At 45.7% G+C, this 22,348-nt stretch overlaps 2 protein-coding genes across 4 annotated transcripts; both read right to left on the bottom strand.

Moving 5' to 3' along the window:
* Positions 1-8,529: 8,529 nt before the first annotated feature.
* LOC120730617 lies at positions 8,530-13,661 on the bottom strand. Its single transcript, XM_040027042.1, has 4 exons — positions 10,297-13,661; positions 9,216-9,424; positions 9,009-9,126; positions 8,530-8,805 (listed from the first exon to the last, which is right to left on the bottom strand). The coding sequence occupies exons 1-4, from the start codon at positions 10,789-10,791 to the stop codon at positions 8,629-8,631; spliced, it is 999 nt and encodes a 332-aa protein (XP_039882976.1). The 5' UTR covers positions 10,792-13,661; the 3' UTR covers positions 8,530-8,628.
* Positions 13,662-13,677: 16 nt separating this feature from the next.
* LOC120730614 lies at positions 13,678-22,264 on the bottom strand. Of its 3 annotated transcripts, XM_040027037.1 has the most exons (7): positions 21,933-22,264; positions 20,838-21,383; positions 19,376-19,584; positions 18,623-18,737; positions 15,102-15,291; positions 14,711-14,818; positions 13,678-14,570 (listed from the first exon to the last, which is right to left on the bottom strand). In XM_040027037.1, the coding sequence occupies exons 1-7, from the start codon at positions 21,936-21,938 to the stop codon at positions 14,107-14,109; spliced, it is 1,638 nt and encodes a 545-aa protein (XP_039882971.1). In that variant the 5' UTR covers positions 21,939-22,264; the 3' UTR covers positions 13,678-14,106. The 3 variants fall into 3 exon arrangements, with proteins under 3 accessions (XP_039882971.1, XP_039882969.1, XP_039882972.1); XM_040027035.1 differs by having other exon boundaries at positions 20,838-22,264; XM_040027038.1 differs by having other exon boundaries at positions 14,196-14,570; positions 14,711-14,837; positions 20,838-22,264.
* Between the last annotated feature and the right edge of the window lie 84 nt (positions 22,265-22,348).

Here is a 22,348-nt window from a genome sequence, read left to right as displayed (position 1 = left end):
ATCCACAATAAAAGTCTGTCTCAGTTCTTAGCTATTCTTTTTTTTTATAAAAAAAACAATAATCTGGGTGTCCCTACCCTCTAACAAAAACGTGGGTTAAAGCGAAAAAGTTACGGCCTCCCCGTCGGGGAATCACTGCACTAAACCGTTGTGCAGTACCTTTGTTTGTCCATGATCACAGCCCTTTGGGCTGGTGGCGCTCTACACCATTGACATACATGTATATTTCTCCACCTTGTGGCCAAAGACGGCATTACACCCGTGACTCCCCGTGGGACTGTTTACCTAAACGGCCCTAAACCGTCTCCCATTCATTCTCTATGGTAGCGCTAAACCACTACGGATGTAATATATTATTGGCCACTGTGGTCTCCCGGCGCTGTTTCGGCATTTTTAAAACTTTCCACCTCCAGAGAAGAAGTCAGACCTCAGCGCTGAGTGTTCATTAACCACAGGTAAGTAAGGTTACCTGAAATAAGAGTAAACCTGCAGCATAAATACGCAGCTGTGTTTTGAAGGTTTATGATTCATCGTTTAGTTAAACAGTGTGTTGCTGTGTTAATCATGAATGAACGGCAGCTTTCATTACTCCGTGTGTGTAAATCAGCTGAGTGGGTTTCTGACAGAGTTATGTTGGCAACATTAAACGTGTGTGTGTTGTTTTCATGTTGATAATACACACACACACACACACACACACACACACACACACACACACACACACACACACACACACACGGCTCCACCTCAAACCCAAACCTCTTTTTAAGCATTTCTGCAGCTGGGTAATATCCATTGATTATTTAAAATTACATTGTAAATTGCAACTAACAACAACAACCCGCTTCTACAGTAGCTAACATGTTTGTGGATGATGACAACCAATCAGACACCACGTCAGTTATGGAGGAGACAAGCAATGAAGCAGTTGAAGCTACTACAGTACTCGTAAGTGTTCAGTGTTCTTCAAGTAAAACAGATGCATCAACCCAGACTGAGATAAGTAAGTCAGACGTAGCGGCACAGCAGCAGTCTGATGTGCACTTTCCAGTCTCAGCGGACCACACCTACACAAGCAGACAGGAGACTGAACTGGACAAACAAGTAGACGTGGATGATGGTAACTCCCAGGATTTGTTCTTGTCATTTGATGAATCTAGTGAACCAGAGGGGCCGATGGCGCGATATGGGAGCCTCGCCTCTGTCAGTCTGTCCCAGGGCAGCTGTGGCTACAACTGTAGCTGCCTCCACCTCTCGAGTCTCAGACTTCAAATACTGCACATACAGACACAAGACTTCTTCTAGTTTATGAGCCACAGTTAAAACAATTACACAAGCGGTGTATGAAGTGTGGCTCCCCGATTGTACAAGAAGAAATCAAAGAGCTTCAAAATGAAGGATCACAGTTGACTCTGGAGCTCAGTACAGATGGCAGTCTCAGCCTACTTTGAGTGGCACCAAAGGACAAGGAAACCTGCTTTTAACAGCATCAGTTTTTTCAGTGGCATTCATTTTGCTAAATTTTGTAGTAACTTGAACCTAAGTGAAGACACATACACGTCATTGAGAAAGAGATTTGTGTTTCCTGTTATTGAGAAAATGTGGATAAAAGAGCAAAAGTAGTGAGCTAAAAGCCATGAAATCACAGGAAGAAGTTGTTGTCTGTGGAGATGGCAGGTGTGATTCTCCTGGACACTCAGCCAAATACTCTACAAACACCTACACCCTACCTGTCACCCAAGTTTCAAATTCTAATGCCATTGAAATCAAAGGATTTAAAGAAGCTCTAAAAACCAGAGAGGAAAATAAAGTGTCTCAACCATTTCCACTGACAGACATCCTCAAATTGTGATGGTCAGCAATCCTGAACAGCTTCACCAGTTTGATCCCTGGCATGTGGCTAAAGCAGTGTCCAAAAACTGTCAGCTGACTGTGAGAGAAAGGTTTGTGAAGGTCTGGGAGCTCGGATTCAATCCGTCATCAGTGCGCATGTGTTTTCAATGTTGAGTGGTAGTATGATGCAAACAGTGTGTTAGTTGTGTTTCACTTCTGTAGCCTGTGTGCATCGCACTGCTAAATGTGTTGTGTGTTTGAGAATGTGTTTAGAGTTTTGGTAAATGGGAGATTCAGACTTACAAATGGTGTCCTGACCAGATGAATAGTGTTTACGATTTTGGCAGATCCATTTGATGAAGGAGTTTTCATAGTTGACAGTCATACCCAGGGAGCGCTCCGATCCCTCCTGTTGAAGCTCGATCGATTAAAGACACGTGTGCACCTGTGAGGGAGCGGAGCCTCAGGCTGCAGGAGGAGGTGCAGGGAGAGTACGTCCTGGACTTTGGGGATTAAAGGATCGTCTTTCCTGTGTCTTCTGGAGAACGATGACTGGTGAATGGACTGGTCTCTCTACTCTACTGCAGCACTCAGAGCACGTCATACGCCCTGTGTGTGTTTAAAGTGTTTCATATTCACACTCAGGCGGACATTTACAAACCGGTTTTATCTCCTCGGTGTCGCGGGCTGTGTTCTGTTCCTTTACAGTGATACCTCAGCTGTTAAGCAGATTCCCTCTGTGGGGATTTTTTTGTTTTTCCTTCTTAATAACTGTTTGTCATCAGTGATGTGGAACTAGCTTTCTGTCACTGAATGTATGTTTGTGATTAAATTTCAATTCTTATCGTCTACCTTTTTACCCTTATCTACAAATAATTCAATAAGGAGAGATCATGAAGAGAAAGGTTGCTCAGACCAGCAGGAGGTGGTGACTGAAGAAGACCAATACGATGTAAAGTGTGCAGAGTGAACGCCTGGAGAAGGAAAGGCAGAAGATTATTGGACTGTGGAAATGATGCCATTATCGATTATAACAGCACGGCGAAACAAAACCGCTGTTTCCGCCCGGTTTCGAACCGGGGACCTTTAGCGTGTGAGGCGAACGTGATAACCACTACATGTGTACAGTTGTAATAATACGTTGTAGTAAAGTGAAGTTGTGTACAGTTGTGTACAGTTGTAGTAAAGTAGTTTAGTAAATAGTAAGCTTAGTAAATACAGTTGTACAGTTTACTAAAGTACAGTTGTGTACCAGTTGTAATAAAGTACAGTTGTAATAAAGTACAGTTGTAGTAAAGTGAAGTTGTAATAAAGTACAGTTGTGTACAGTTGTAGTAAAGTGAAGTTGTGTTACAGTTGTAATAAAGTACAGCTGTAGGTAAAGTACAGTTGTGTGGAGTACAGCTGTAGTAAAATACAGTTGTGTACAGTTTGTGTTACAGTTTTAGTAAAGTGCCTTGTAGTAAGTAAAAGTTGTTTACAGTTGTAGTAAAGTACAGTTGTGTACAGTTGTAGTAAAGTACAGTTGTAGTAAACTGAAGTTGTGTACAGTTGTAGTAAAGTGAAGTTGTGTACAGTTGTGTACAGTTGTAGTAAAGTACAGCTGTAGTAAAGTAAAGTTGTGTACAGTTGTAGTAAAGTACAGTTGTAGTAAACTGAAGTTGTGTACAGTTGTAGTAAAGTACAGTTGTAGTAAACTGAAGTTGTGTACAGTTGTAGTAAAGTGAAGTTGTGTACAGTTGTGTACAGTTGTAGTAAAGTACAGCTGTAGTAAAGTAAAGTTGTGTACAGTTGTAGTAAAGTACAGTTGTGTACAGTTGTAGTAAAGTACAGTTGTAGTAAAGTACAGTTGTGTACAGTTGTAATAAAGTACAGCTGTAGTAAAGTAAAGTTGTGTACAGTTGTAGTAAAGTACAGTTGTAGTAAAGTACAGCTGTAGTAAAGTACAGTTGTGTACAGTTGTGTACAGTTGTAGTAAAGTACAGTTGTAGTAAAGTACAGTTGTGTACAGTTGTAGTAAAGTACAGTTGTAGTCAAAGTACACGCTGTAGTCAAGTTTACAGTTGTGTACGTGTTGTAATAAAGTACAGTTGTAATAAAGTAACCGTTGTAGTAAAGTGAAGTTGTGTACAGTTGTGTACAGTTGTAGTAAAGTACAGCTGTAGTAAAAGTACAGTTGTGTACAGTTGTAGTAAAGTACAGTTGTAGTAAAGTACAGTTGTAGTAAAGTACAGTTGTAGTAAAGTACAGTTGTGTACAGTTGTAGTAAAGTACAGCTGTAGTAAAGTACAGTTGTGTACAGTTGTAGTAAAGTACAGTTGTAGTAAAGTACAGTTGTAGTAAAGTACAGCTGTAGTAAAGTACAGTTGTGTACAGTTGTAATAAAGTACAGTTGTAGTAAAGTGAAGTTGTAATAAAGTACAGTTGTGTACAGTTGTAGTAAAGTACAGTTGTAGTAAAGTACAGCTGTAGTAAAGTACAGTTGTGTACAGTTGTAGTAAAGTACAGTTGTAGTAAAGTACAGTTGTAATAAAGTACAGTTGTAATAAAGTACAGTTACAGTGTAATAAGCTGTAAACTTGTGGTAAATTAAAGTTCAGTAGCAACAACGAGGCGTCACTCCACAGGATTTCCTCTTCCTCCTCCTCTTCCTCCTGTCTTGGTCAGAATCTGGTGAAACTTGCACAGTGATGACCTCACAGGTAAATGATGATGTCATCAGTGTGTTTTGTAGTCCGTGGGTTGGTCACCATAAGCCGTCTGTCTTTATTTCGTTTCCATGTTCTGTTTAGTGTTTTAAGCTGTGTTAGTTTCACACGGTGAGCTTTTATTTGTCCTCGCCGCGTTCATGTGACCATGACAGTGATGTCAGAGCTGATGGAGGAGAAATGATGGTGGTGGCGTCATGACTGACGAAGAACAGACGAAGCTGAAAACTGACTTTAACTGAAGAAAACACAGAGGACAAAAAGACTTTGTCTCTGTGAGACACACACACACACACACACACACAGACACACACACACAGACACACACACACACAGACACACACACAGACACACACACACACAGACACACACACAGACACACACACACACACACACACACAGAAACACACACACAGACACACACACACAGACACACACACAGAAACACACAGACACAGACACACACACACACACACACACAGAAACACACACACAGACACACACACACACACACACACACACTCTCTGCTGGCTGGTGGAGACGTCGCCGTCACACAGAGGCTTCTTTATACGATCCAAATGTTTCTGTTTTCTTCTTTTTCTTCACAAACTGAAAATCTGAGACTTTTAGTTTCAAATAAGCCAAAAATCTAAGAACTTGAAATGTGAGAAAAAGAAGAAAAGCCCAAACACGCAGAGAGGTGAAGGTTTTATACCGATGTGCAGTAATACAAAGAGCTGGGAGTGTGAGTCATTAATAATGTGGATGCAAGAGGCAGACATTTCTCACATGAACACAGCACAGGCTGCATCAAGACACAGCCATGTTTATACTCATATTCCTTTGTCTCCCACTGTGCACTGGTTACCACAGCAAACCCATTAAATAAATGACTAATAAACTACTAGCCTGTCCTGTGCAGTGCAGCACAGCGATGCTTGTTTCTCTGAATATATACAAAAGTGCAAGAAAAACTTAAAGTCTTATTTGCCTTTTAGCTGCAGTGCAGCTTCATTTGTGTGCCGACAGAAGAGTCGCTCTGTCCCAGCAGTCACGTCCACGTGGTGTTACCTGGGCACGGACGTTTGGTAGACTTGGCCAGGTTGTGTGTGTGTGTGTGTGTGTGTGTTGTGCTTCAGTACGCTGCACTAAAGCACATGTGAGGGCAGTCAGTGGAGGCTGTGTCCATGCAGAGTGGACTCCACTTCAGCTGCATTCAGCCAACAGAGCTTATCTATGTAGGTACAGGTGTGTTTAATGGGCGGGGCCTAGAAGCAGAGTCTGACATCATCAGCTGCAGTTAAAAACAAACATGGCGAGCATATATAAGTTGATTAGTACATTTACACACACTTCTTTACCTCCATGTTTTAGTTACTTTAGTTTTTAAGCCCCCAGTACAGTTTGTGTGTATTTGCAGTGAAGGATTCCGCTGAAGAGCTGACTGGAGGATGGAGACAGTCGCCATGTGTACGAAGAGAGGTGTCGTCTGTCTCCTCTTACAGGAAGATGTCCATTGCAGAAGATGTAAGATGAGCCAAGGACTGGACCCAGCCCAAATCAGGAGGCGGAGTCATAATACAAGTGTTTGCTGCTTGGCTGTGCTGTCCTTTTGTCTGTTCGGCTCAGAGGAAGGGGACACGGTGTTTACATGTGCAGTGCTCCATACATCCTTTGAGAGAAATCATTTAAAGCATTTATCTTTGTTGTCCAAAGCTCAGGCAGCAGCTCAAACACTGCTGATAACACCTCCACCTCTGCAGCAGCAGACTGAACCAGGACTCAAACCTGCTCCATCATCTCATCTTTGTAGACCTGCATTTACAAGCACCAACAAGTCAACGGTAAACATTATACTGGATAATCTGCTGGTTTTAAAAGGCTTCGTCCTTTTGTAAAAAAACAGCTCATATCAGCAGAACTGTAGGACTAAAAAATGTAAGAGAAGAGCTTCAGATCCTGAGTGTGTGAGGACAGAAGGATCAGCCTTATTTCAGATTTGAGATAAACTTTATATTTCAGTTTGTGATTACAGGAGCTGCCCTCAGATTCAGACCTCAGCACCACCCAGTCACAGCAGACAGATCATCCAACATGTTCACATGTTAACTGCAAAATTAAGTGATGAAAACAGTACAAAGGTTAAAGTACCACATGTGCTGTAGTGAAGGCTGCAGCTGTTTTATTGATAAAGTTAAAGACAAAAAAGGATTATTGTACTCGGCCCTGAAAATCTTAGAAATATGGTATCTAACCAGATTCTTACTCTGGATGGCATTACCTTGGCCTCCAGTAACGCTGTGAGGAACCTTGGAGTCATGTTTGACCAGGACATGTCCTTCAACGCACATATTAAACAAATATGTAAGACTGCTTTCTTCCATTTGTGCAACATCTCTAAAGTTAGAAATATCCTGTCTCAGAGTGACGCTGAAAAACTAGTTCATGCATTTATTACTTCCAGGCTGGACGACTGTAATTCATTATTATCAGGAAGTCCTAAAAACTCCCTGAAAAGCCTTCAGCTAATCCAAAATGCTGCAGCAAGAGTCCTGACAGGGACTAGAAAGAGAGAGCAGATTTCTCCTGTTTTGGCTTCCTGTTAAATCCAGAATTCAAAATCCTGCTCCTCACATACAAGGTCTTAAATAATCAGGCCCCATCTTATCTTAATGACCTTGTAGTACCATATCACCCTATTAGAGCACTTCGCTCTCGCTCTGCAGGCCTACTTGTTGTTCCTAGAGTATTTAAAAGTAGAATGGGAGGCAGAGCCTTCAGTTTTCAGGCCCCTCTTCTGTGGAACCAGCTTCCAGTTTGGATTCAGGAGACAGACACTATCTCTACTTTCAAGATTAGGCTTCAAACTTTCCTTTTTGCTAAAGCATATAGTTAGGGCTGGACCAGGTGACCCTGAATCCTCCCTTAGTTATGCTGCAATAGACGTAGGCTGCCGGGGGATTCCCATGATGCACTGGGTGTTTCTTCTTCACTCACTGTGTGTTAACAGACCTCTCTGCACTGAATCATATCTGTTATTAATCTCTGTCTCTCTTCCACAGCATGTCTTTATCCTGTCTTCCTTCTCTCACCCCAACCAATCACAGCAGATGGCCCCGCCCCTCCCTGAGCCTGGTTCTGCTGGAGGTTTCTTCCTGTTAAAAGGGAGTTTTTCCTTCCCACTGTCGCCAAAGTGCTGCTCATAGGGGGTCATATGATTGTTGGGTTTTTCTCTGTATCTATGAAGCGCCTTGAGGCGACTTTTGTTGTGATTTGGCGCTATATAAATAAAATTGAATTGAATTGAATTGAATCACTCATGTAACTGTGTCACTATATATCAGCATTAACAGGACCTCAGTTTGGTGTTTCACAAAGCTGCTGATCTCAGACCTGCACAGCTTCTGTTTTAAACACTTGATGTACTCAGCTGCATGAAGAGTGACTGTTGGTTCTCACAAGTATAGTAGAATGCAGCTTTCCGTCCTCACAAAGACAGCTAGACAGGAACACACACACACACACACACACACACACACACACACACACACACACACACACACACACACACACACACACACACACACACACACACACACACACAGGTCAGCTGCTGCTGGGGAGGGTTTTTAAAAAAGCCACTTGATCAGGGAACCAATCAGCAGCTGCCAGCTCTCAAATCAGCAGGGACCTGCAGAGACATTTAAAGGCACAGAACACAGAGAACAAAGTCCAGCCACCATGATACAAATTATGGCGAGGGCCAGGCTGTGACATTGGCGTCCTTGCTACTCGCTGTACTGTTTGTATTGTACCTCATCAGTCTCCAGGTGTGATAGAAGTTGTGTTGCTGGAACTCTGAGCCCATCATCTTCTACTGATCCAGTTCAGGGCTGCCGGGGGTGGAGCTTATGCCACCCCCGAGTTCATTTATCTTTATTTCTTTATTTTTATCACATTCATAGTAGACACAACCTCAGAGATACCTTTTACTTTTACTAGAGTATTTTTAATAAGAAAACAAAGACTGCAGTTCTCCTAGTGTCCACTCGAGGCAGCTGTCAGGAGAAATGTGGATTCATTGCCTCAGGTAGGCCGGAGTGGGGGCTCCTTCTCCAGCCAGGAGTATCTGGGCCACAGGCGTCTAAGGAGGGAGTGGGCTCTGCAGAAGTGATCAAAGCATGTTTGGGGTATGATTGTCCTGTTGTCCCTCCAGCAGAACCTCAGGTTTTCTCTCAGCTGATCAGGATCAAACCTCAGTACCTGAAACAGAAAAAGACAACCATGAAACTGAAGCTCAGTCACAAATTAAACTGTCAGAGTCACACGTGATGGTCCAGCACTCTGAGCTCTTCACACGGCGGTTCATTCAAAGCCTTTCAGCGCTCACGCTGTGGTGGATGCAGTCTGGGGCGGGCTGGAGGAGCCGGCTGGCTGATAGTGAGGAGGAGGAGCAGCGAAGGTACCTTTCTGTTCTCCATGTGCAGGGCGACGGCGACGTGATCCCACACATAAAACTCTGGGTGCCTAATCGGCCCCCGAGCGTCCATCTGGTTCTCGTCAGGTCCTCGGATCAACTCGTAGCTGAGAGGACGGGCAGAGACACAGAGGTCAGAGGGCGCTTTTAGTCTCTCACTGGAGGTCATTTCCACATTTACCTGTGTGATTCTTACCTGTGTGTCTTACACATGGCCTCCGGTCTCCAGATGAAGCGTCCGTCTCTATAAGTGCAGACGGCGTCTGGGTCATCATCAGGGAGCAAAGGAAACCTTGAGAAGAACCGCTGATTGGCCGGGCTGTGGACCAGCACAGAGTACTGCACTTCCTGTTTGTAGAGCGAGGTCTTGAACACCCTCATGATGGGCGGAGCTCCGGCGCAAAACTGGGGACGATAACAGAAGTTTCAGTTTTACTTCCAGAGACAGAAAGAGTGACGCGGCACAGCGAGTTTCGGTCGACGTGCGCTTTGAGTCACGACAGCAGCTCGCTGTAAACGAAGGATGGGAGTGCCCTGTTGTTCGGTGTTGTCAAGAATGTTGTGATTACACTTTGAGTTTTAACTGGGTCTGTTCCAGTCGGCTGATGTTTGTGTTACCACCTGAAATATTTACTGAGTCCATGTAAGCTGAACGAAAAAAGCACGTTCTTCAGTTTGTGACTAAGAATGTAATATTTACAGTATTCAGTGTTTTAACATTATGGAGAAATATAAATATACATCATTCATGAACAGCCCCAGGTTATTGTTTGCAGTTTTTTACAGGACTACTTGAATTTTTAAAATATCTAAATGATCCAGGATGCAGATATTTGAATACTAGATCCTGTTTCATGTTTCTGGTAAGACCCACCAGTGCCCATATGGAAAAGAAATAGTAAAAACTTCTATGATTTACTCATGAAAGTGGCCACTTTCTCATTATTTTCATATATTGTTTTAGGAAGTATACAAAACATACAAGTTTCATTATATAATTTTTCAAGGGATCTTATATCTGTTTTCACTCTTGTATGCTTTTCATTCAAGTTTCACACAAGACAGATTCAAACTTTATAAGATTTATTCATATCTTTTCCATGTGGGTGAAACTGTCAGGTTTCTGTTGTTAACAGTGTTTTAGATATTCATGTTCAAACTCTGCCTCTGAAAAGTGTTTGACATGAAGTTCACAGACATCTCTGACTCTTTTATGGTGCTCACAGGCGGTGATGCCAGCTCTGTGAATGCAAACAGTCATTTAAACGTAGGATTACCTGCTCGCTGTAGGCCGTCAGCACCTCCTCCAGAGGAAACCTGAAGCGGTACGAGCCCAGTCTCGACCTCCTCTTGAAGGCTGGAGAGGAGGCGAACTTCCACAGGAAGCTCTCCTGCTCTGCAGCCTGCTCCTCCATCCGGTCTGGGTAGGTCTCCTGCAGGAGCCTCGTCTCAGCTGCTTGGATCTCCTCGGGTCCCACAGCCAGACTCCACCACACCAGGGAGAGATGGCGAGGATCCGAGGAGCCTCCACAAGGATCCTTGAAGCCTCTGTCCTTCCGGATCCCACATAGCCCCCGTCGCTCTGTGTCATGTTTCAGGTGAGACACGCAGAACTCGGGTCGGGGGTAGTCAGGGATGTCTTCTTTGTAGAGGTACCGGTTCTCCAAACCCTGACGCTCAGCTATACTTCTTAAATCATTCAGCCGCACATGCTGACCCTCTATCAAATGTTCGGTATAGTTTCGGCTGTTTGTCTGCGTCTGCATGATCATGGAGGGTGAGCTGAAGAGAAGTGGTCTCTGATATCTGACGGGACACACTTTTATTCAGACCCCACCCAGTCTCGCACACACACACACACACACACACACACACACACACACACACAGCGTTCTGGTTTTGGTTCATTGACTGCACGTCTTGCCTGAAGTTTCAGTTTGATTCGTCTTCAGATGTTTGAGGTTTGTTGTTGTTTGTTTGAATTCTGCTTCATCACCGAGGACCTGCTGTCATGGTTTTGTTCAGTGAACCTAACCGACCTTACATTTCCATAAAAGGCTTGTCTGGTGTATTTCCTCGGAGTTGTAGGAAACGGTGTGATGTAATGAGACAGGAAGTGCGGGTGCCAAACTGTTTCTGATGTCACTGTGGTTTCTTCCTCCTTCACTTGCGTCCGGGCTGAGCAGAATTCACCCGAGGCCGATATGAGCCGGACGTTCGTGCTGTGATGGAAACCATCAGGGTCGTTTTACTGAAACATGTTCACCTCTTTCTGCTTATTGAACTTGAACAGGTCATTTAGACCTGACCCAACGCTCTTCTTCTCTTTGTGTTCTCGTTTTTCTGTTTCATGATTAACGATTTTTTTATTAACACTCTTGCCAACAATAAAAAACGTTACAAAAACAAGCTGCGCTCTGACCCCAGCGCTCATCAGAAGCGTCTGCTTGTAAAAACATATCCATCCATCAAAGTCAGGTCACCTGCAGGCTGAGCCGTATTCCAGACTTCTGAGGCCTTCCTAACCAGACCAGCAGGTTCTGGTCTCACTCGGGGTCTCCTGCCTGGAAGACCTCCAAAGGGAACCACCACCTCAGTCTGCCAGTACAAAGGCGCTGTCCGCACCTTAAAGCCCAAACAGCCCGTGATGTACAGAGCCGTTATCATCTCAGGACAAGTCTGAGTCAGTCCTGACGTCCTGAACCAGACAGCATCTCTGCCAGTGTATCTGCAGAGGTTCCCCCAAATCTTCAGGCTGTGTCTCCTTCACAGACGAAGGTTCGGTCAGACTCAGGAGCTCCTCAAAGTCCTCTTTCCACCCTCGACAATAAATCGAGTACATGTCAGCTGTTCCCCTGCACGCCCTGAGAACTTCCTGAGCTCGTGGACAGAAGTTCTTTGACGTCCAATGAAAGTCCTTCCTAAGGGGTCTCAGATCCGACCCTGAACTCCCGTGGCTCCTCCCACAGTTTTACCGCTATTTCGACATTGATATGCCGAGGTCACCAGACAGAAGCGCCCTGGATTCATGGTGATGATCACATCTACAGCCGATGTTACTGCACCATTATTTGTTTGTTTCTAACTGTTGTTGTTAGGCCTCGTAATGGCCACGCCTGGCCTCTACTACTGTTTCTATATAAAAACATTTAATTCACATTACATTTTAACATATTTGAATAATATCAACATTTAGCAGTAAATCAGAAATAAGAAACAGATATGTGTCAAGTATTTTGCAGGATTTAACATTTTCACCCCTGAAGTCAGCAAAATAACATTCATCTGTAGTGTAAGCTGTCAGATCACTGGTGCCAGCTGATGTCCACCTGCATTTAGTTTGGAGGAATCAGTGAGTGAGTGAAACTCACTTCTGTCTGATGACAGTGATACTGAGGCAAGATGTTGAAAATATGCTGAACTTTCTGTCAATATGGACTGCTGTTAGCTTCTGTTTGCTGCTGTTAGTGTCTTTTAGCCTCTATTAGCTGCTGTTAGCCTCTATTCGCTGCTGTTAGCCTCTATTCGCTGCTGTTAGCCTCAGTTACTGAAACTGTCTCTGAAGTGGATCTAACTATGTTTGATGTGAGGATGGAATCAAACTGTTTATCTGAGGCAAAGTGGGATTTTTAGGACACTCGAGCCAAACATTAGCTGTTGTTGTTTAGCTGGCTCTTTGCTAGCTCTCCGAGGTCATTCAGGGCTCATTAATAACACCAGTTTGAGCTCCTTCAGGTGAAGTAACTTCTGAGGCCCGTCAGGTTTTATTTTCCACTGATATCCCTCGCTTGCTCTAAAACTACGTCTTCTTATGTATTTATAGTCTGACTGCAAAAGCTGACTGTGAGAAATTATTTCAACATATTCTGTTATGGGGTAACCAGGTCTCACAGCAGGAGGTGAAAAGGATTGTTAAGCTCTAATTTAACGTAATTAAAGTTTACTGTCTGAAAACGATATGAAAAATATTTTATTTGGCACATCCACAAAGACAAAACACTCCTGATAACAGTGAAACAGGAGACATCAAAGGAAAAGAAGCTTTAAAGGTTAAAACAGTTCATTTAAATACTGCTCATTAATAATCAGAATAAAATCAGAATAAAACCTGACCGCAGAAACATCATTAGCATCGTTATTGAATCAGTTACAGGAGACATCAGAGATGATGTGCTTTTTCATTTTCACTTCCTCAGTTTCATCTTTACACATGTGCTGGCAGCTGATTGGCTTAAATGGTCACCACTGACAGGCTGTCGGTGCTGCATTGGGTCAGGTGAGAACTGGGCCCATAGGTGTGTCTGTGGGAGGGGCTACACAGAGAAAATCACTGCTGATTGGCAGATGCAGCACTCTGATTGTGTCCACCGTGGAAATGATCCTCCTGTTAGTAACGCTGTGCAGCGGTTGGTCTGCACGAAGGCAGAGGCGGGTCCTCACCAGCAGGTGGAGACGCGGTGATGCTGGAGTCCTCATGGACACAGTTTTCCAAACTTCAGAAGGTTCATTTGTTCGGTCACTCACACATTCCTCTCATGTGACCAACATCTCTAAAGTTAGAAATATCCTGTCTCAGAGTGACGCTGAAAAACTAGTTCATGCATTTATTACTTCCAGGCTGGACGACTGTAATTCATTATTATCAGGATGTCCTAAAAACTCCCTGAAAAGCCTTCAGCTGATCCAAAATGCTGCAGCAAGAGTCCTGACAGGGACTAGAAAGAGAGAGCAGATTTCTCCTGTTTTGGCTTCCTGTCATTTTCAAACCCTCACAGACACACGTGTGTCTTGAATGATCTTCGTGAGATCGGCACTGTTGGGATTTTTTAAAAGGCTTTTGGATCGTTGCAAATATTCACAGTTTAAACATTCGCAGTCGGCTACAAACAAACTGCATTTTCAAACCTGCTGATGTCAGGATGGGGGGGGACTTCCCATGATGCATCATGGAAGCTAAACTGGGAGGTGACCTCCTCACTAAGGCCAGCAGGTGTCGCTGTGCTGGGTGTTCTGGTGCATTTATCGTACGCCACACTCCATCACCTGAGGGTAAACAGTGTAAACAACATTACAACATCACCCAGCACTCAGGTGGCGTTCCTGATGGAGTAGACCTCCCCTCCTTTAGCCATGACCATCCTCGCCACGGCCTGCACCAGATCGTAGACCTGCTGACCGTCCCAGTGGTCTGGGTTGTTGTTGAGGACGTGGTACCTGTAGCCCACTTTGAAAAGCAGCTCAGGTCCCGCCGCCCGGCGCTGTCTCTCGATGTCTGGAGCCGCCGGGTTAGCATAGGTGTAGAGGATCCTGGTGTACCTCAACACGTCCATCCCAAAGAACTCCTCCACCTGCCTCATGGTGGCTAGATTCTCCACGGTGGAGGACCCCACCCTGGTGACCAGCAGGACGGCGTGGGGCCTCAGCATGTTGACACATGTGGAGATGTCCCTCTTCACGGCATCGTCTGATGCTTCCGAGAGACCGGGAGTCTCGGCTACGGTCACCTGGTGGCCGAACACCCACTCGCTCTGCCAGCAGCACGATGACGTCCCTGAGAAGAGGATTCCACCAGTTTACTCTGAACATGCTCCCAGTTTGAGGCGTTTGACCTCCTACACTAAGCTAATGTTAGCCGTGTAGGGGAACCAAAGAGGCTGGGGCTAAATCAGTCCACAGATGGGTTAGACTTACCTGAGGATGGACCGCCTGGACTGAAGCCAAGCCTTCCTAAGATGGCGTTCCCAGTGGAGCTCTTCCCCACTCCAGGCCTCCCAACAAGAACCAGTCTGATGTCGGACACTGAGATGGAGAAAGTCTGCTGTTAAAACGAGATTTAAAGGATACTTCTGGATCATTTTAAGCTCCGCGTTTCCTGTTTCTGTGGGTCTGAGATGAAACGACAGACACTTTAAAGTCGTCATCGATATTCTTCATGATGTCACACAGCCCCTCCCTCACGCTTTAAAGGAAGAGTGCAAAGTACCGAGGACGGCACGACTTGGACTTGCTTTCTACAGAAACGCAAAGATCGCTGTACCTCACACTGGGAGGGGTCACAGTCTCCAGTGTGCACATGTGATACCTGTGTAACGCTGCAGGAGCGAGCGCTCCTCCTCCAGGGGGAGGCGCCAGCCCGGCCACAGGCATTTAACCAAGTTTGTAGCGTCTTCGAAATCATCGAACTCCTCCTCCTCGTCGTTTCTGGCTGTTACTTCGTCCGGCCAACAGAACCTGAGGTTCTGTCTCAGGCGGTCAGCGTCAAACGTCAGCACCTGAAGGATCAACAGGATGTTTTTAAAGGAAACCTGCAAACGTCTGAACTCTGACGGTACACCTGCAGGAGTGTTGCGTTCAGGGACAGTTGGAAACATTAAGGCTGAGAGAACACGTGTGAACCTACATGATCACAACAAATAATCATGTTCGAGGTCCTGCAGTCAAACATAAACCAGCTTCTCAAGCATGAAGCGCCAACAGCTGCAGTTCCTCTGACGCCCAGCAGAGGCAGCAGTGAGTCTCCATAGATTAGGGGTATTCGACTACAATTTAAGATGACCTTTATTTAACTAAACTTTGAGGAGGTCCAGTTGGAGAAAATCTTCTCAAGCAGAGGTCCGGGACATCATAATGTCTAACTTGCATTATGATTGTGATAGAGAAGCAGCCTTTTTTTTTTACATTAATATCTATGAACTGTCAAATCAATGAAAATACAAGTTAAAACATTTCAACAAAATTTGTCGCTAACACTGAAACACACAGTAGGCCTACATTAGATGTAGGGCTGCTGTTTAAAACGAATTAGAGAAAATAAATAAAATGACTAAATTGTGCCTCTTAAAACAAAGTGCTTCATTTCAGAAAAAAGCAGCAGGTGGAGTTTTTTCTTTACCTTTCACATCTCGACGTTTTCAACAGATAACATCAAAGCATCTTACCAATTTCACAGTTTCTCTTTCTTTCCCCCTTATATTCCACTTTCTGTTGTTCAGTGAGAGAACTTAGCTTTAGTTTGCCAGGATTGTAAATCTGGGCTGGAATGGTGTCGGACCCGTTCTCATACACATGTGTAGGTGCTCGTTGGTGAGCCTGGAACGATATTTAGTTTTTATTATGTTCATTGTGGAGAAAGCTGCCTCACAGCTGTATGTGGAGCCACACATGGTCGAGATGTGCAGGGCTACTTTCCTCAGATTTGGGACCATTTGGAGCCAGAAAGGCAGGTTCAGTTCTCCCAAACTGCTCTTTCAGGGCCACATCTGCTTGGAGATCAACCAGCTGCATTTGAAGAGGCCCAGCATTTGGCCACTTGAAGTGCTGTGTGACTTCCTTTGAGAACCCTCTGACATCAGTGATGAGAAATGGGTTCTTTACATGATGAGCTGCTGTCCAAAGCTGAAGCTATCAAAACGTTTGCTGAAGTTTTCAACCAGCTTATCAACAAAGTCAACAACAGAGGACACATCTCCCTGAACCTGTTCCTTCACTAGGGATGGGTATCGTTTAGGTTTTATCCGATACCGGTGCCAAATCGGTACTTTTGAAACGGTGCCGGTGCTCAAACCGATGCTTAAAGAATGGAGAACACAAACTTTGTCCAAAAACCTCTCATGTTCAGCTGGTTTTTGTAAAAAGATAACAATGTTAGCCTTTTCTGCAGCTATGGGGCATATATGGTATCACTCTTGGCTGGAAGCAGTGCTTAAACAATGGAAAAAACACAAACTTTGTCCAAAACCTCTCATGTTTAACTGTTTTCCACTTTTTCTTTGGTCATTTTAGCCTTTTTGGCCAGGGTGAAGGGAGCATCTGCCATCAAACAAGAAGACAGCTGCATGTAGCTATGATGATGTTTGCTAGTTCACCTTACATGCATTAATGTAATAACGTGGTTAGCCTACTCAACGTAAATTACACACGAACAACATTAAGCTACTCACGCAGAGAAGAACGGCTGCTGCTGCATCATCATCCTCATCATTTCTGCTACACTGGCAGGGCTAGGGGCCAGGACTCTCCTCTTCGTGTTTTTGGGGGATGTTGCTAACTCCGGGTCTGATAACAGGCACCACACCCGCAGTAGATGTGCTCGGTGTGAGGTCTCGCAGCAAGCTATCAAATACGGCGCATTTCTCGGCTTTTAAAAAAAAACGCTATGCGTCGCCAGGTGTTTCATCAGATTCGAGGTGTTACCTCCTTTGACAGTATCACAGTATCAGCTTAAAGCACTTGTTGCTGCTGAGTTTGCATCTTTTGCTGTGAAGTACAGCCAGACTTTGACCGCTTCGCCTTGGGCGTTTTTAATCTGTAGCTCTGCTCTAAAAGAACGTACGTACCTGGACCCGCCTACTATCCTCGGAAACGTAAAATGATTGGCTAGAAGTGTATCACAGCTCAGGAAAAAAAAGCACCGAAATAAAGCACCGAAATATGTGCTGCTTTTCGGTCTGGTTACTACCGTTTATGTCAGAACCGGTGCCATCATGGCACTGGACACCGGTACCCATCCCTATCCTTCACTGTTGGGAAGTGTGCTTAGTCTCCTTGCAGGAACACTTCAGGTTTCCTCTGAAAGCAGCGGACAGCTGTCATCGGTTCACAGATTGAATCGTCTTTGCAGCTTCAAATTCAGTTCATTCAGGTGTGAAGTGATAGCAACCAAAAAGGCCACAATATCCATGTTTCCCATCATTAAAAAAGAGAGAAAGGTTTGGTGCTTCCTGACTTTCCAGCTCTTCGTGCTTTGTCTCACGGTGGCGTTTGCTGGAAGAATGAGCACGTCTGCGTCGGTGCAGTCTTGAAAGTTCTATTTTCGGTCTTTACTTTTCTCGCTTTTGAAAGCGCCATCGTTGTTGTACCTCTTGTGACTGCCTGTATCGTTAATCGTCTCGCTTGTTATTCGCCTCTCACCGTCTCTTTCCTCTGTCTTTCGGTGTCTGCGATCACCTTGAATGCACAGATTTGATTGGCTGAGTAGCGTCACATGGGTGGCTTAACTCGCACACAATTGGTTTGTCTGTTCCCTGGTCTATTAATGCAAGGTAACGTTACCGCTTAAAATTGAATCGCCTCGTCAAAATGATTTTAATATTTTGTTAAGTATAGGTCCGGCCATAGATGTTAGAACTACAGCAGAAACAAACATCTTTACAGCCTGAAACACGTCTTTAGAATTCACCTGTTTAAATTGCATTAAGGCTTATTAGGGGCGTGGCCTCTTTGACAGGTGGATGGTGACACGGTCTTCACAGACTGTTGGACTAAAGTGTTGTTTTTTCACCTGTCTCGAGCAAAGACTATTGGATCATCTATCCATGCAGGAAAAATGAAAATATGAAGAGAAACAAAGAATTTGGGTCCATATTCTGCAGCAGCGACGCCGCTCCCGCAGCTCGGACTCATGACCATCTGCCTGCATGTTGCAGAGGATCGCTCACCTCACCCTGCTGCCAGGACGAAGCCTTCATACAACCTGTGGATGCAGACTGACAGGCTACGAAATCTTCTCATAATATGAAATATATATTTAAAAAAACGAAGACAAAAGTGTTCCTTTTCTAACTCAACATGCTTCAGGTGTAAAGAGTGATGAGGAGGAGCTACCCGTCTGTTCTCCACGTGCAGGGCGACGGCGACATTGTCCCAAACATAAAACACTCGTCGAATCAGCTGCTGAGCATCCACGTGGTTCCCATCAGGTCTGTGGGTCAGCTCGTAACTGTGGGAACAACGCACACGACTGAGAGGCTGGGAAAGTGGAAACACGGCAAACTGTCAGGAAGCGGCTGTGAGAGGAGCCAACGCAAACTCACTGACACACACAGACGCACACAGACGCACAGAGATGCACACAGACGCACACAGACGCACACAGACGCACACAGACGCACAGAGACACACACAGACACAAGGGGGAAAATACTAAATAATCAAGGAGCTAAACAGGGAACATAACTGCTGAGCACTAATGAACCCAGACATAACCCAAAATACAGAAACATCACAAGGACACAAAATGCTGCTGAGAAGGACCCAGAACCCTGAAACCTTCAGAACCTGCAGCTGAATGTCCACAGGACCGGATCCACGCTGACACCACGCTGCACCCACAGCTGCTGCAGAAAGCAAAGACCTATACGAGCACATTTTTGGGATGAAGCTTCCATATCTCCATCTATCACATCAGGACGACGAAGCAGGCAGACGGCATCAATGAGAGCAGTACACACTCTGCACATGCTCTGAGTCAACCCGTGTGATTCTAACCCGTGTGATTCTTACCTGTGTGATTCTAACCCGTGTGATTCTTACCCGTGTGATTCTAACCCGTGTGATTCTTACCCGTGTGATTCTTACCTGTGTGTCTTACACATGGCCTCCGGTCTCCAGATGAAGCGTCCGTCTCTATAAGCGCAGACGGCGTCCGGGTCATCATCAGGGAGCAAAGGAAACCTTGAGAAGAGCAGCTGATTGGCCGGGCTGTGGACCAGCACAGAGTACTGCACTTCCTGTTTGTACAGCGAGGTCATGAACACCCTCATGATGGGCGGAGCTCCGGAGCAAAACTGGAGATGATAGAAGCAGAAGACTCCAGCTGTTACACGCCTGCAGTCACTAACCTGGTGTGGTGGATTTGTGCACAGCTGTGGTTTTACAGTTTCCACTCATCACGGGCACAGCTCCTTCTGGACTTCTTTTCACGGGGTGGACGATCGTACAGCAGACGAGAGCAGGGTGCACATGTTTGAATTTATTTTAGATTTTCTCCGACCCACACGGGGTCAGACGAGTGCTGAGGTTTGAGAGCTTCACCTTCAGCTTTCACCGCTGTGGCCAAACGGCTCGGTCTGTGTCGTCTCACCATCGACTTGGCTGTTAATAACCCCTGAGACAGGACGGTGCATGCGGACATGAAGGGCACCAGAGGAACAAAGGTAGTTTACCTGAGCTCTGAACACATTTCTTTCAAGGGTCAACGATCTCACCAGCAGCATTAACATTAACATCACAGCCACAGCACATGTCAACAGAAAATCCCCCGGTGGATCTAAACCTCCTTGAATAGATGCAGACCACACCACCAGAAAGTCCACCTACAAATCAACATGTACAGTGAGCTGCAGCGGTTAACATACATCTGACTACAACGCAGTTAAATAAGATACAAACTAACTAAATCAATTCAAACTACAGACTCAGATTGCTCCCCCCTCAGCTCTCATCCAATGGTTTATCCCACTGACGGTGGATAATTAGGGAATTCCCTCATCATGTGCACTCCAGCAATCTAGCCTTCAGGAAGTTGACCTCAAAAGACAGAGTGGTTAGTGGACTTCAAAATAAAAGCACCCAGCACCCTCACATTTCAGCAGCACTCATTAAAGACTCAGCTGACTGATGCGTACTCCTCATCCTGTGTGGATCAGAGATGATTTGTTTGTTAATGTCATTAAAGACGTCTGCTGCACAGTCGCCACCCTGTGAAAGAAGAAATCCTTCACAGCCCAAAATGACCTGACATCCACCACGTGATGATGGAAGCTGCTGCCAGCAGCTGCGCGCCTCGGTTTACCGTCTCTGTTGTGCTTTGAATCTTTCTTACATGTTTCTGTGTCTTTGTCATGAACTTGAATGATTTGGTGCCACATAATTGAACTGACTGAGTTTTCTTTGACACAGTGTTGTGTCTTCCTGTGGTTCCATTAATCTGAACTCGTGTTCATGCTGAGTCTGTTTAGTGTTTCCTGTTAATCACACTCAGTCTTTCTGCTTTACTGTCTCACTGAACTGTTGGGCCCGTGTGCTGACAGAGGAGTACCTGCTCGCTGTAGGCGGTCAGCACCTCCTGCAGGGGGAAGGTGAAGCGGTACGAGCCCAGCCTGGACTTCTCGCTGAAGGCCGGAGAGGAGGCGAACCTCCACAGAAAGCTCCGCTGCCTCGCGGCCTGCTCCTCCGTCCGGTTTGGGTGGGTCTCCTCTAGCAGCCTCGTCTCGGCCTCCTGGATCTCCTCGGGTCCCACAGCCAGACTCCACCACACCAGGACCTGCCTGTGAGGATCCCCGAAGCCGTCGTCCACCCTGATGCAACATAAGCCCCGTCGCTCCGTGTCGTGTTTGACACGGCTCACGTGGAACTCGGGTCGGGGGTACGCAGGGATGTCTTCACTGAAGATGTACTGATTCTCCAACCCATACCTTTGAACTTCCTGTTTCAGATGGTTCAGCCTGGAGTGCTTACAGTACAGGAAGTGCTCTAAACGTCCTCTCCTGTTTCTCTGTGTCCGCATGATCACAGGTCCATCCGAGTCTCTGTGGTGGAGCTGTTCCTGCAGACGCTCACGTCTGTCTCTCTGCTCCAACGAACGCTGCGAAGCACAAAAAGTCATCATCAGCGTCAAACTGAGGATTAGACGAGTCTGAGAAGCTCGGCTGAGTCAAAAATCAGCAGCTGGACTGGCGGTCGCAGCTCTGCGGTGGTTTGGAGTACTGCAAAGTCATTTCCTGCCTGGTTGCAGTGTGTCCTACTCTCAGTGATCTCGCTGCTAACAGGTGCTTCTGTGTGTTTGTACGCACGATGTCTCACTTCCTGTCTCGTTGTTTATCCCCTTGTTGGTGTCTTTGAGCCTTTTTCCGTCTCCGTGTCCCTGCAGTGTCTCTGTCTCTTTCTCTTTTTGCTTTTATCATCGTCGTTTGCTCTTTTCCATCATGCCGAGTCTCTGCGTGGACTGTGTGTTGCTGGTGTTTTGTGTCCACGTTTGCTCGTTTTGTTCCTCGTTTCTGTGCTTTCACACACTTTTGTGTGTCTGTTTATTCTCAGTTACTCTTTGTGTTGCTGTGTTCAGTGTTTGTTCTTTGTCAGTCAGTTACTTTGCAGTGAATCTGTCGTGTTTCTATCATAAACACATTTTCTTTACCTCCATGAAGCACAGCAGCAGGGCAGGCCCGCCCCCTCAGTCCTCCGGCAGGTGGCGTGTTGGTGCCACAGCCGGCATGAGTCACGGGGGACAAGTTTTCCTGCTGTTCTTTCAGAGTCTCAGCGGATCCACGGAGTCAGCCCTGCGAGTCCGGCTCGGTTTAAAATCCTCCCAGCGGCTCCCGGACACACCGCACATGCGCAGTAAACTTCCTGCAGCTGTCACAGCTGGAGTGTGACAGCTCGGTCCGGCTGTCACCTGAAGACTCCACGGTGCCGTGTCAGCTGCGCCTGTGGGCGTGGCCGGCAGCGATATGAACTCTGACCTGTAAACAGGCAGAAAACAGCTGATGGCGTCACGTGACTATTCACCCCGTGTGAGGCGCCCCCTGCTGCAGAGGCAGGCACCACACACAC

The sequence above is a fragment of the Simochromis diagramma genome, unplaced genomic scaffold (genome assembly GCF_900408965.1).
Source record: "Simochromis diagramma unplaced genomic scaffold, fSimDia1.1 OVJJ01000773.1, whole genome shotgun sequence".
NCBI lineage: Eukaryota > Metazoa > Chordata > Actinopteri > Cichliformes > Cichlidae > Simochromis > Simochromis diagramma.
This window is presented reverse-complemented; position numbering and strand designations above follow the sequence as displayed.

Bases quoted from the DNA above. Each gene is read 5' to 3' on its own strand.
- LOC120730617 (XM_040027042.1), bottom strand. From the start codon at position 10,791: ATGATCATGCAGACGCAGACAAACAGCCGAAACTATACCGAACATTTG. The intron at 9,425-10,296 runs GTAATCCTACGT...TATCGTCCCCAG, and splicing joins TGACGGCCTACAGCGAGCAG to TTTTGCGCCGGAGCTCCGCC. The intron at 8,806-9,008 runs GTACCTTCGCTG...TTTCTGTTTCAG, and splicing joins TGCACATGGAGAACAGAAAG to GTACTGAGGTTTGATCCTGA.
- LOC120730614 (XM_040027035.1), bottom strand. From the start codon at position 21,407: ATGATGACTTTTTGTGCTTCGCAGCGTTCGTTGGAGCAGAGAGACAGA. The intron at 15,292-18,622 runs GTAGCTCCTCCT...TTGATCCTTCAG, and splicing joins TGCACGTGGAGAACAGACGG to GTGCTGACGTTTGACGCTGA. The intron at 14,571-14,710 runs GTAAGTCTAACC...TCCTCTTCTCAG, and splicing joins TCCAGGCGGTCCATCCTCAG to GGACGTCATCGTGCTGCTGG.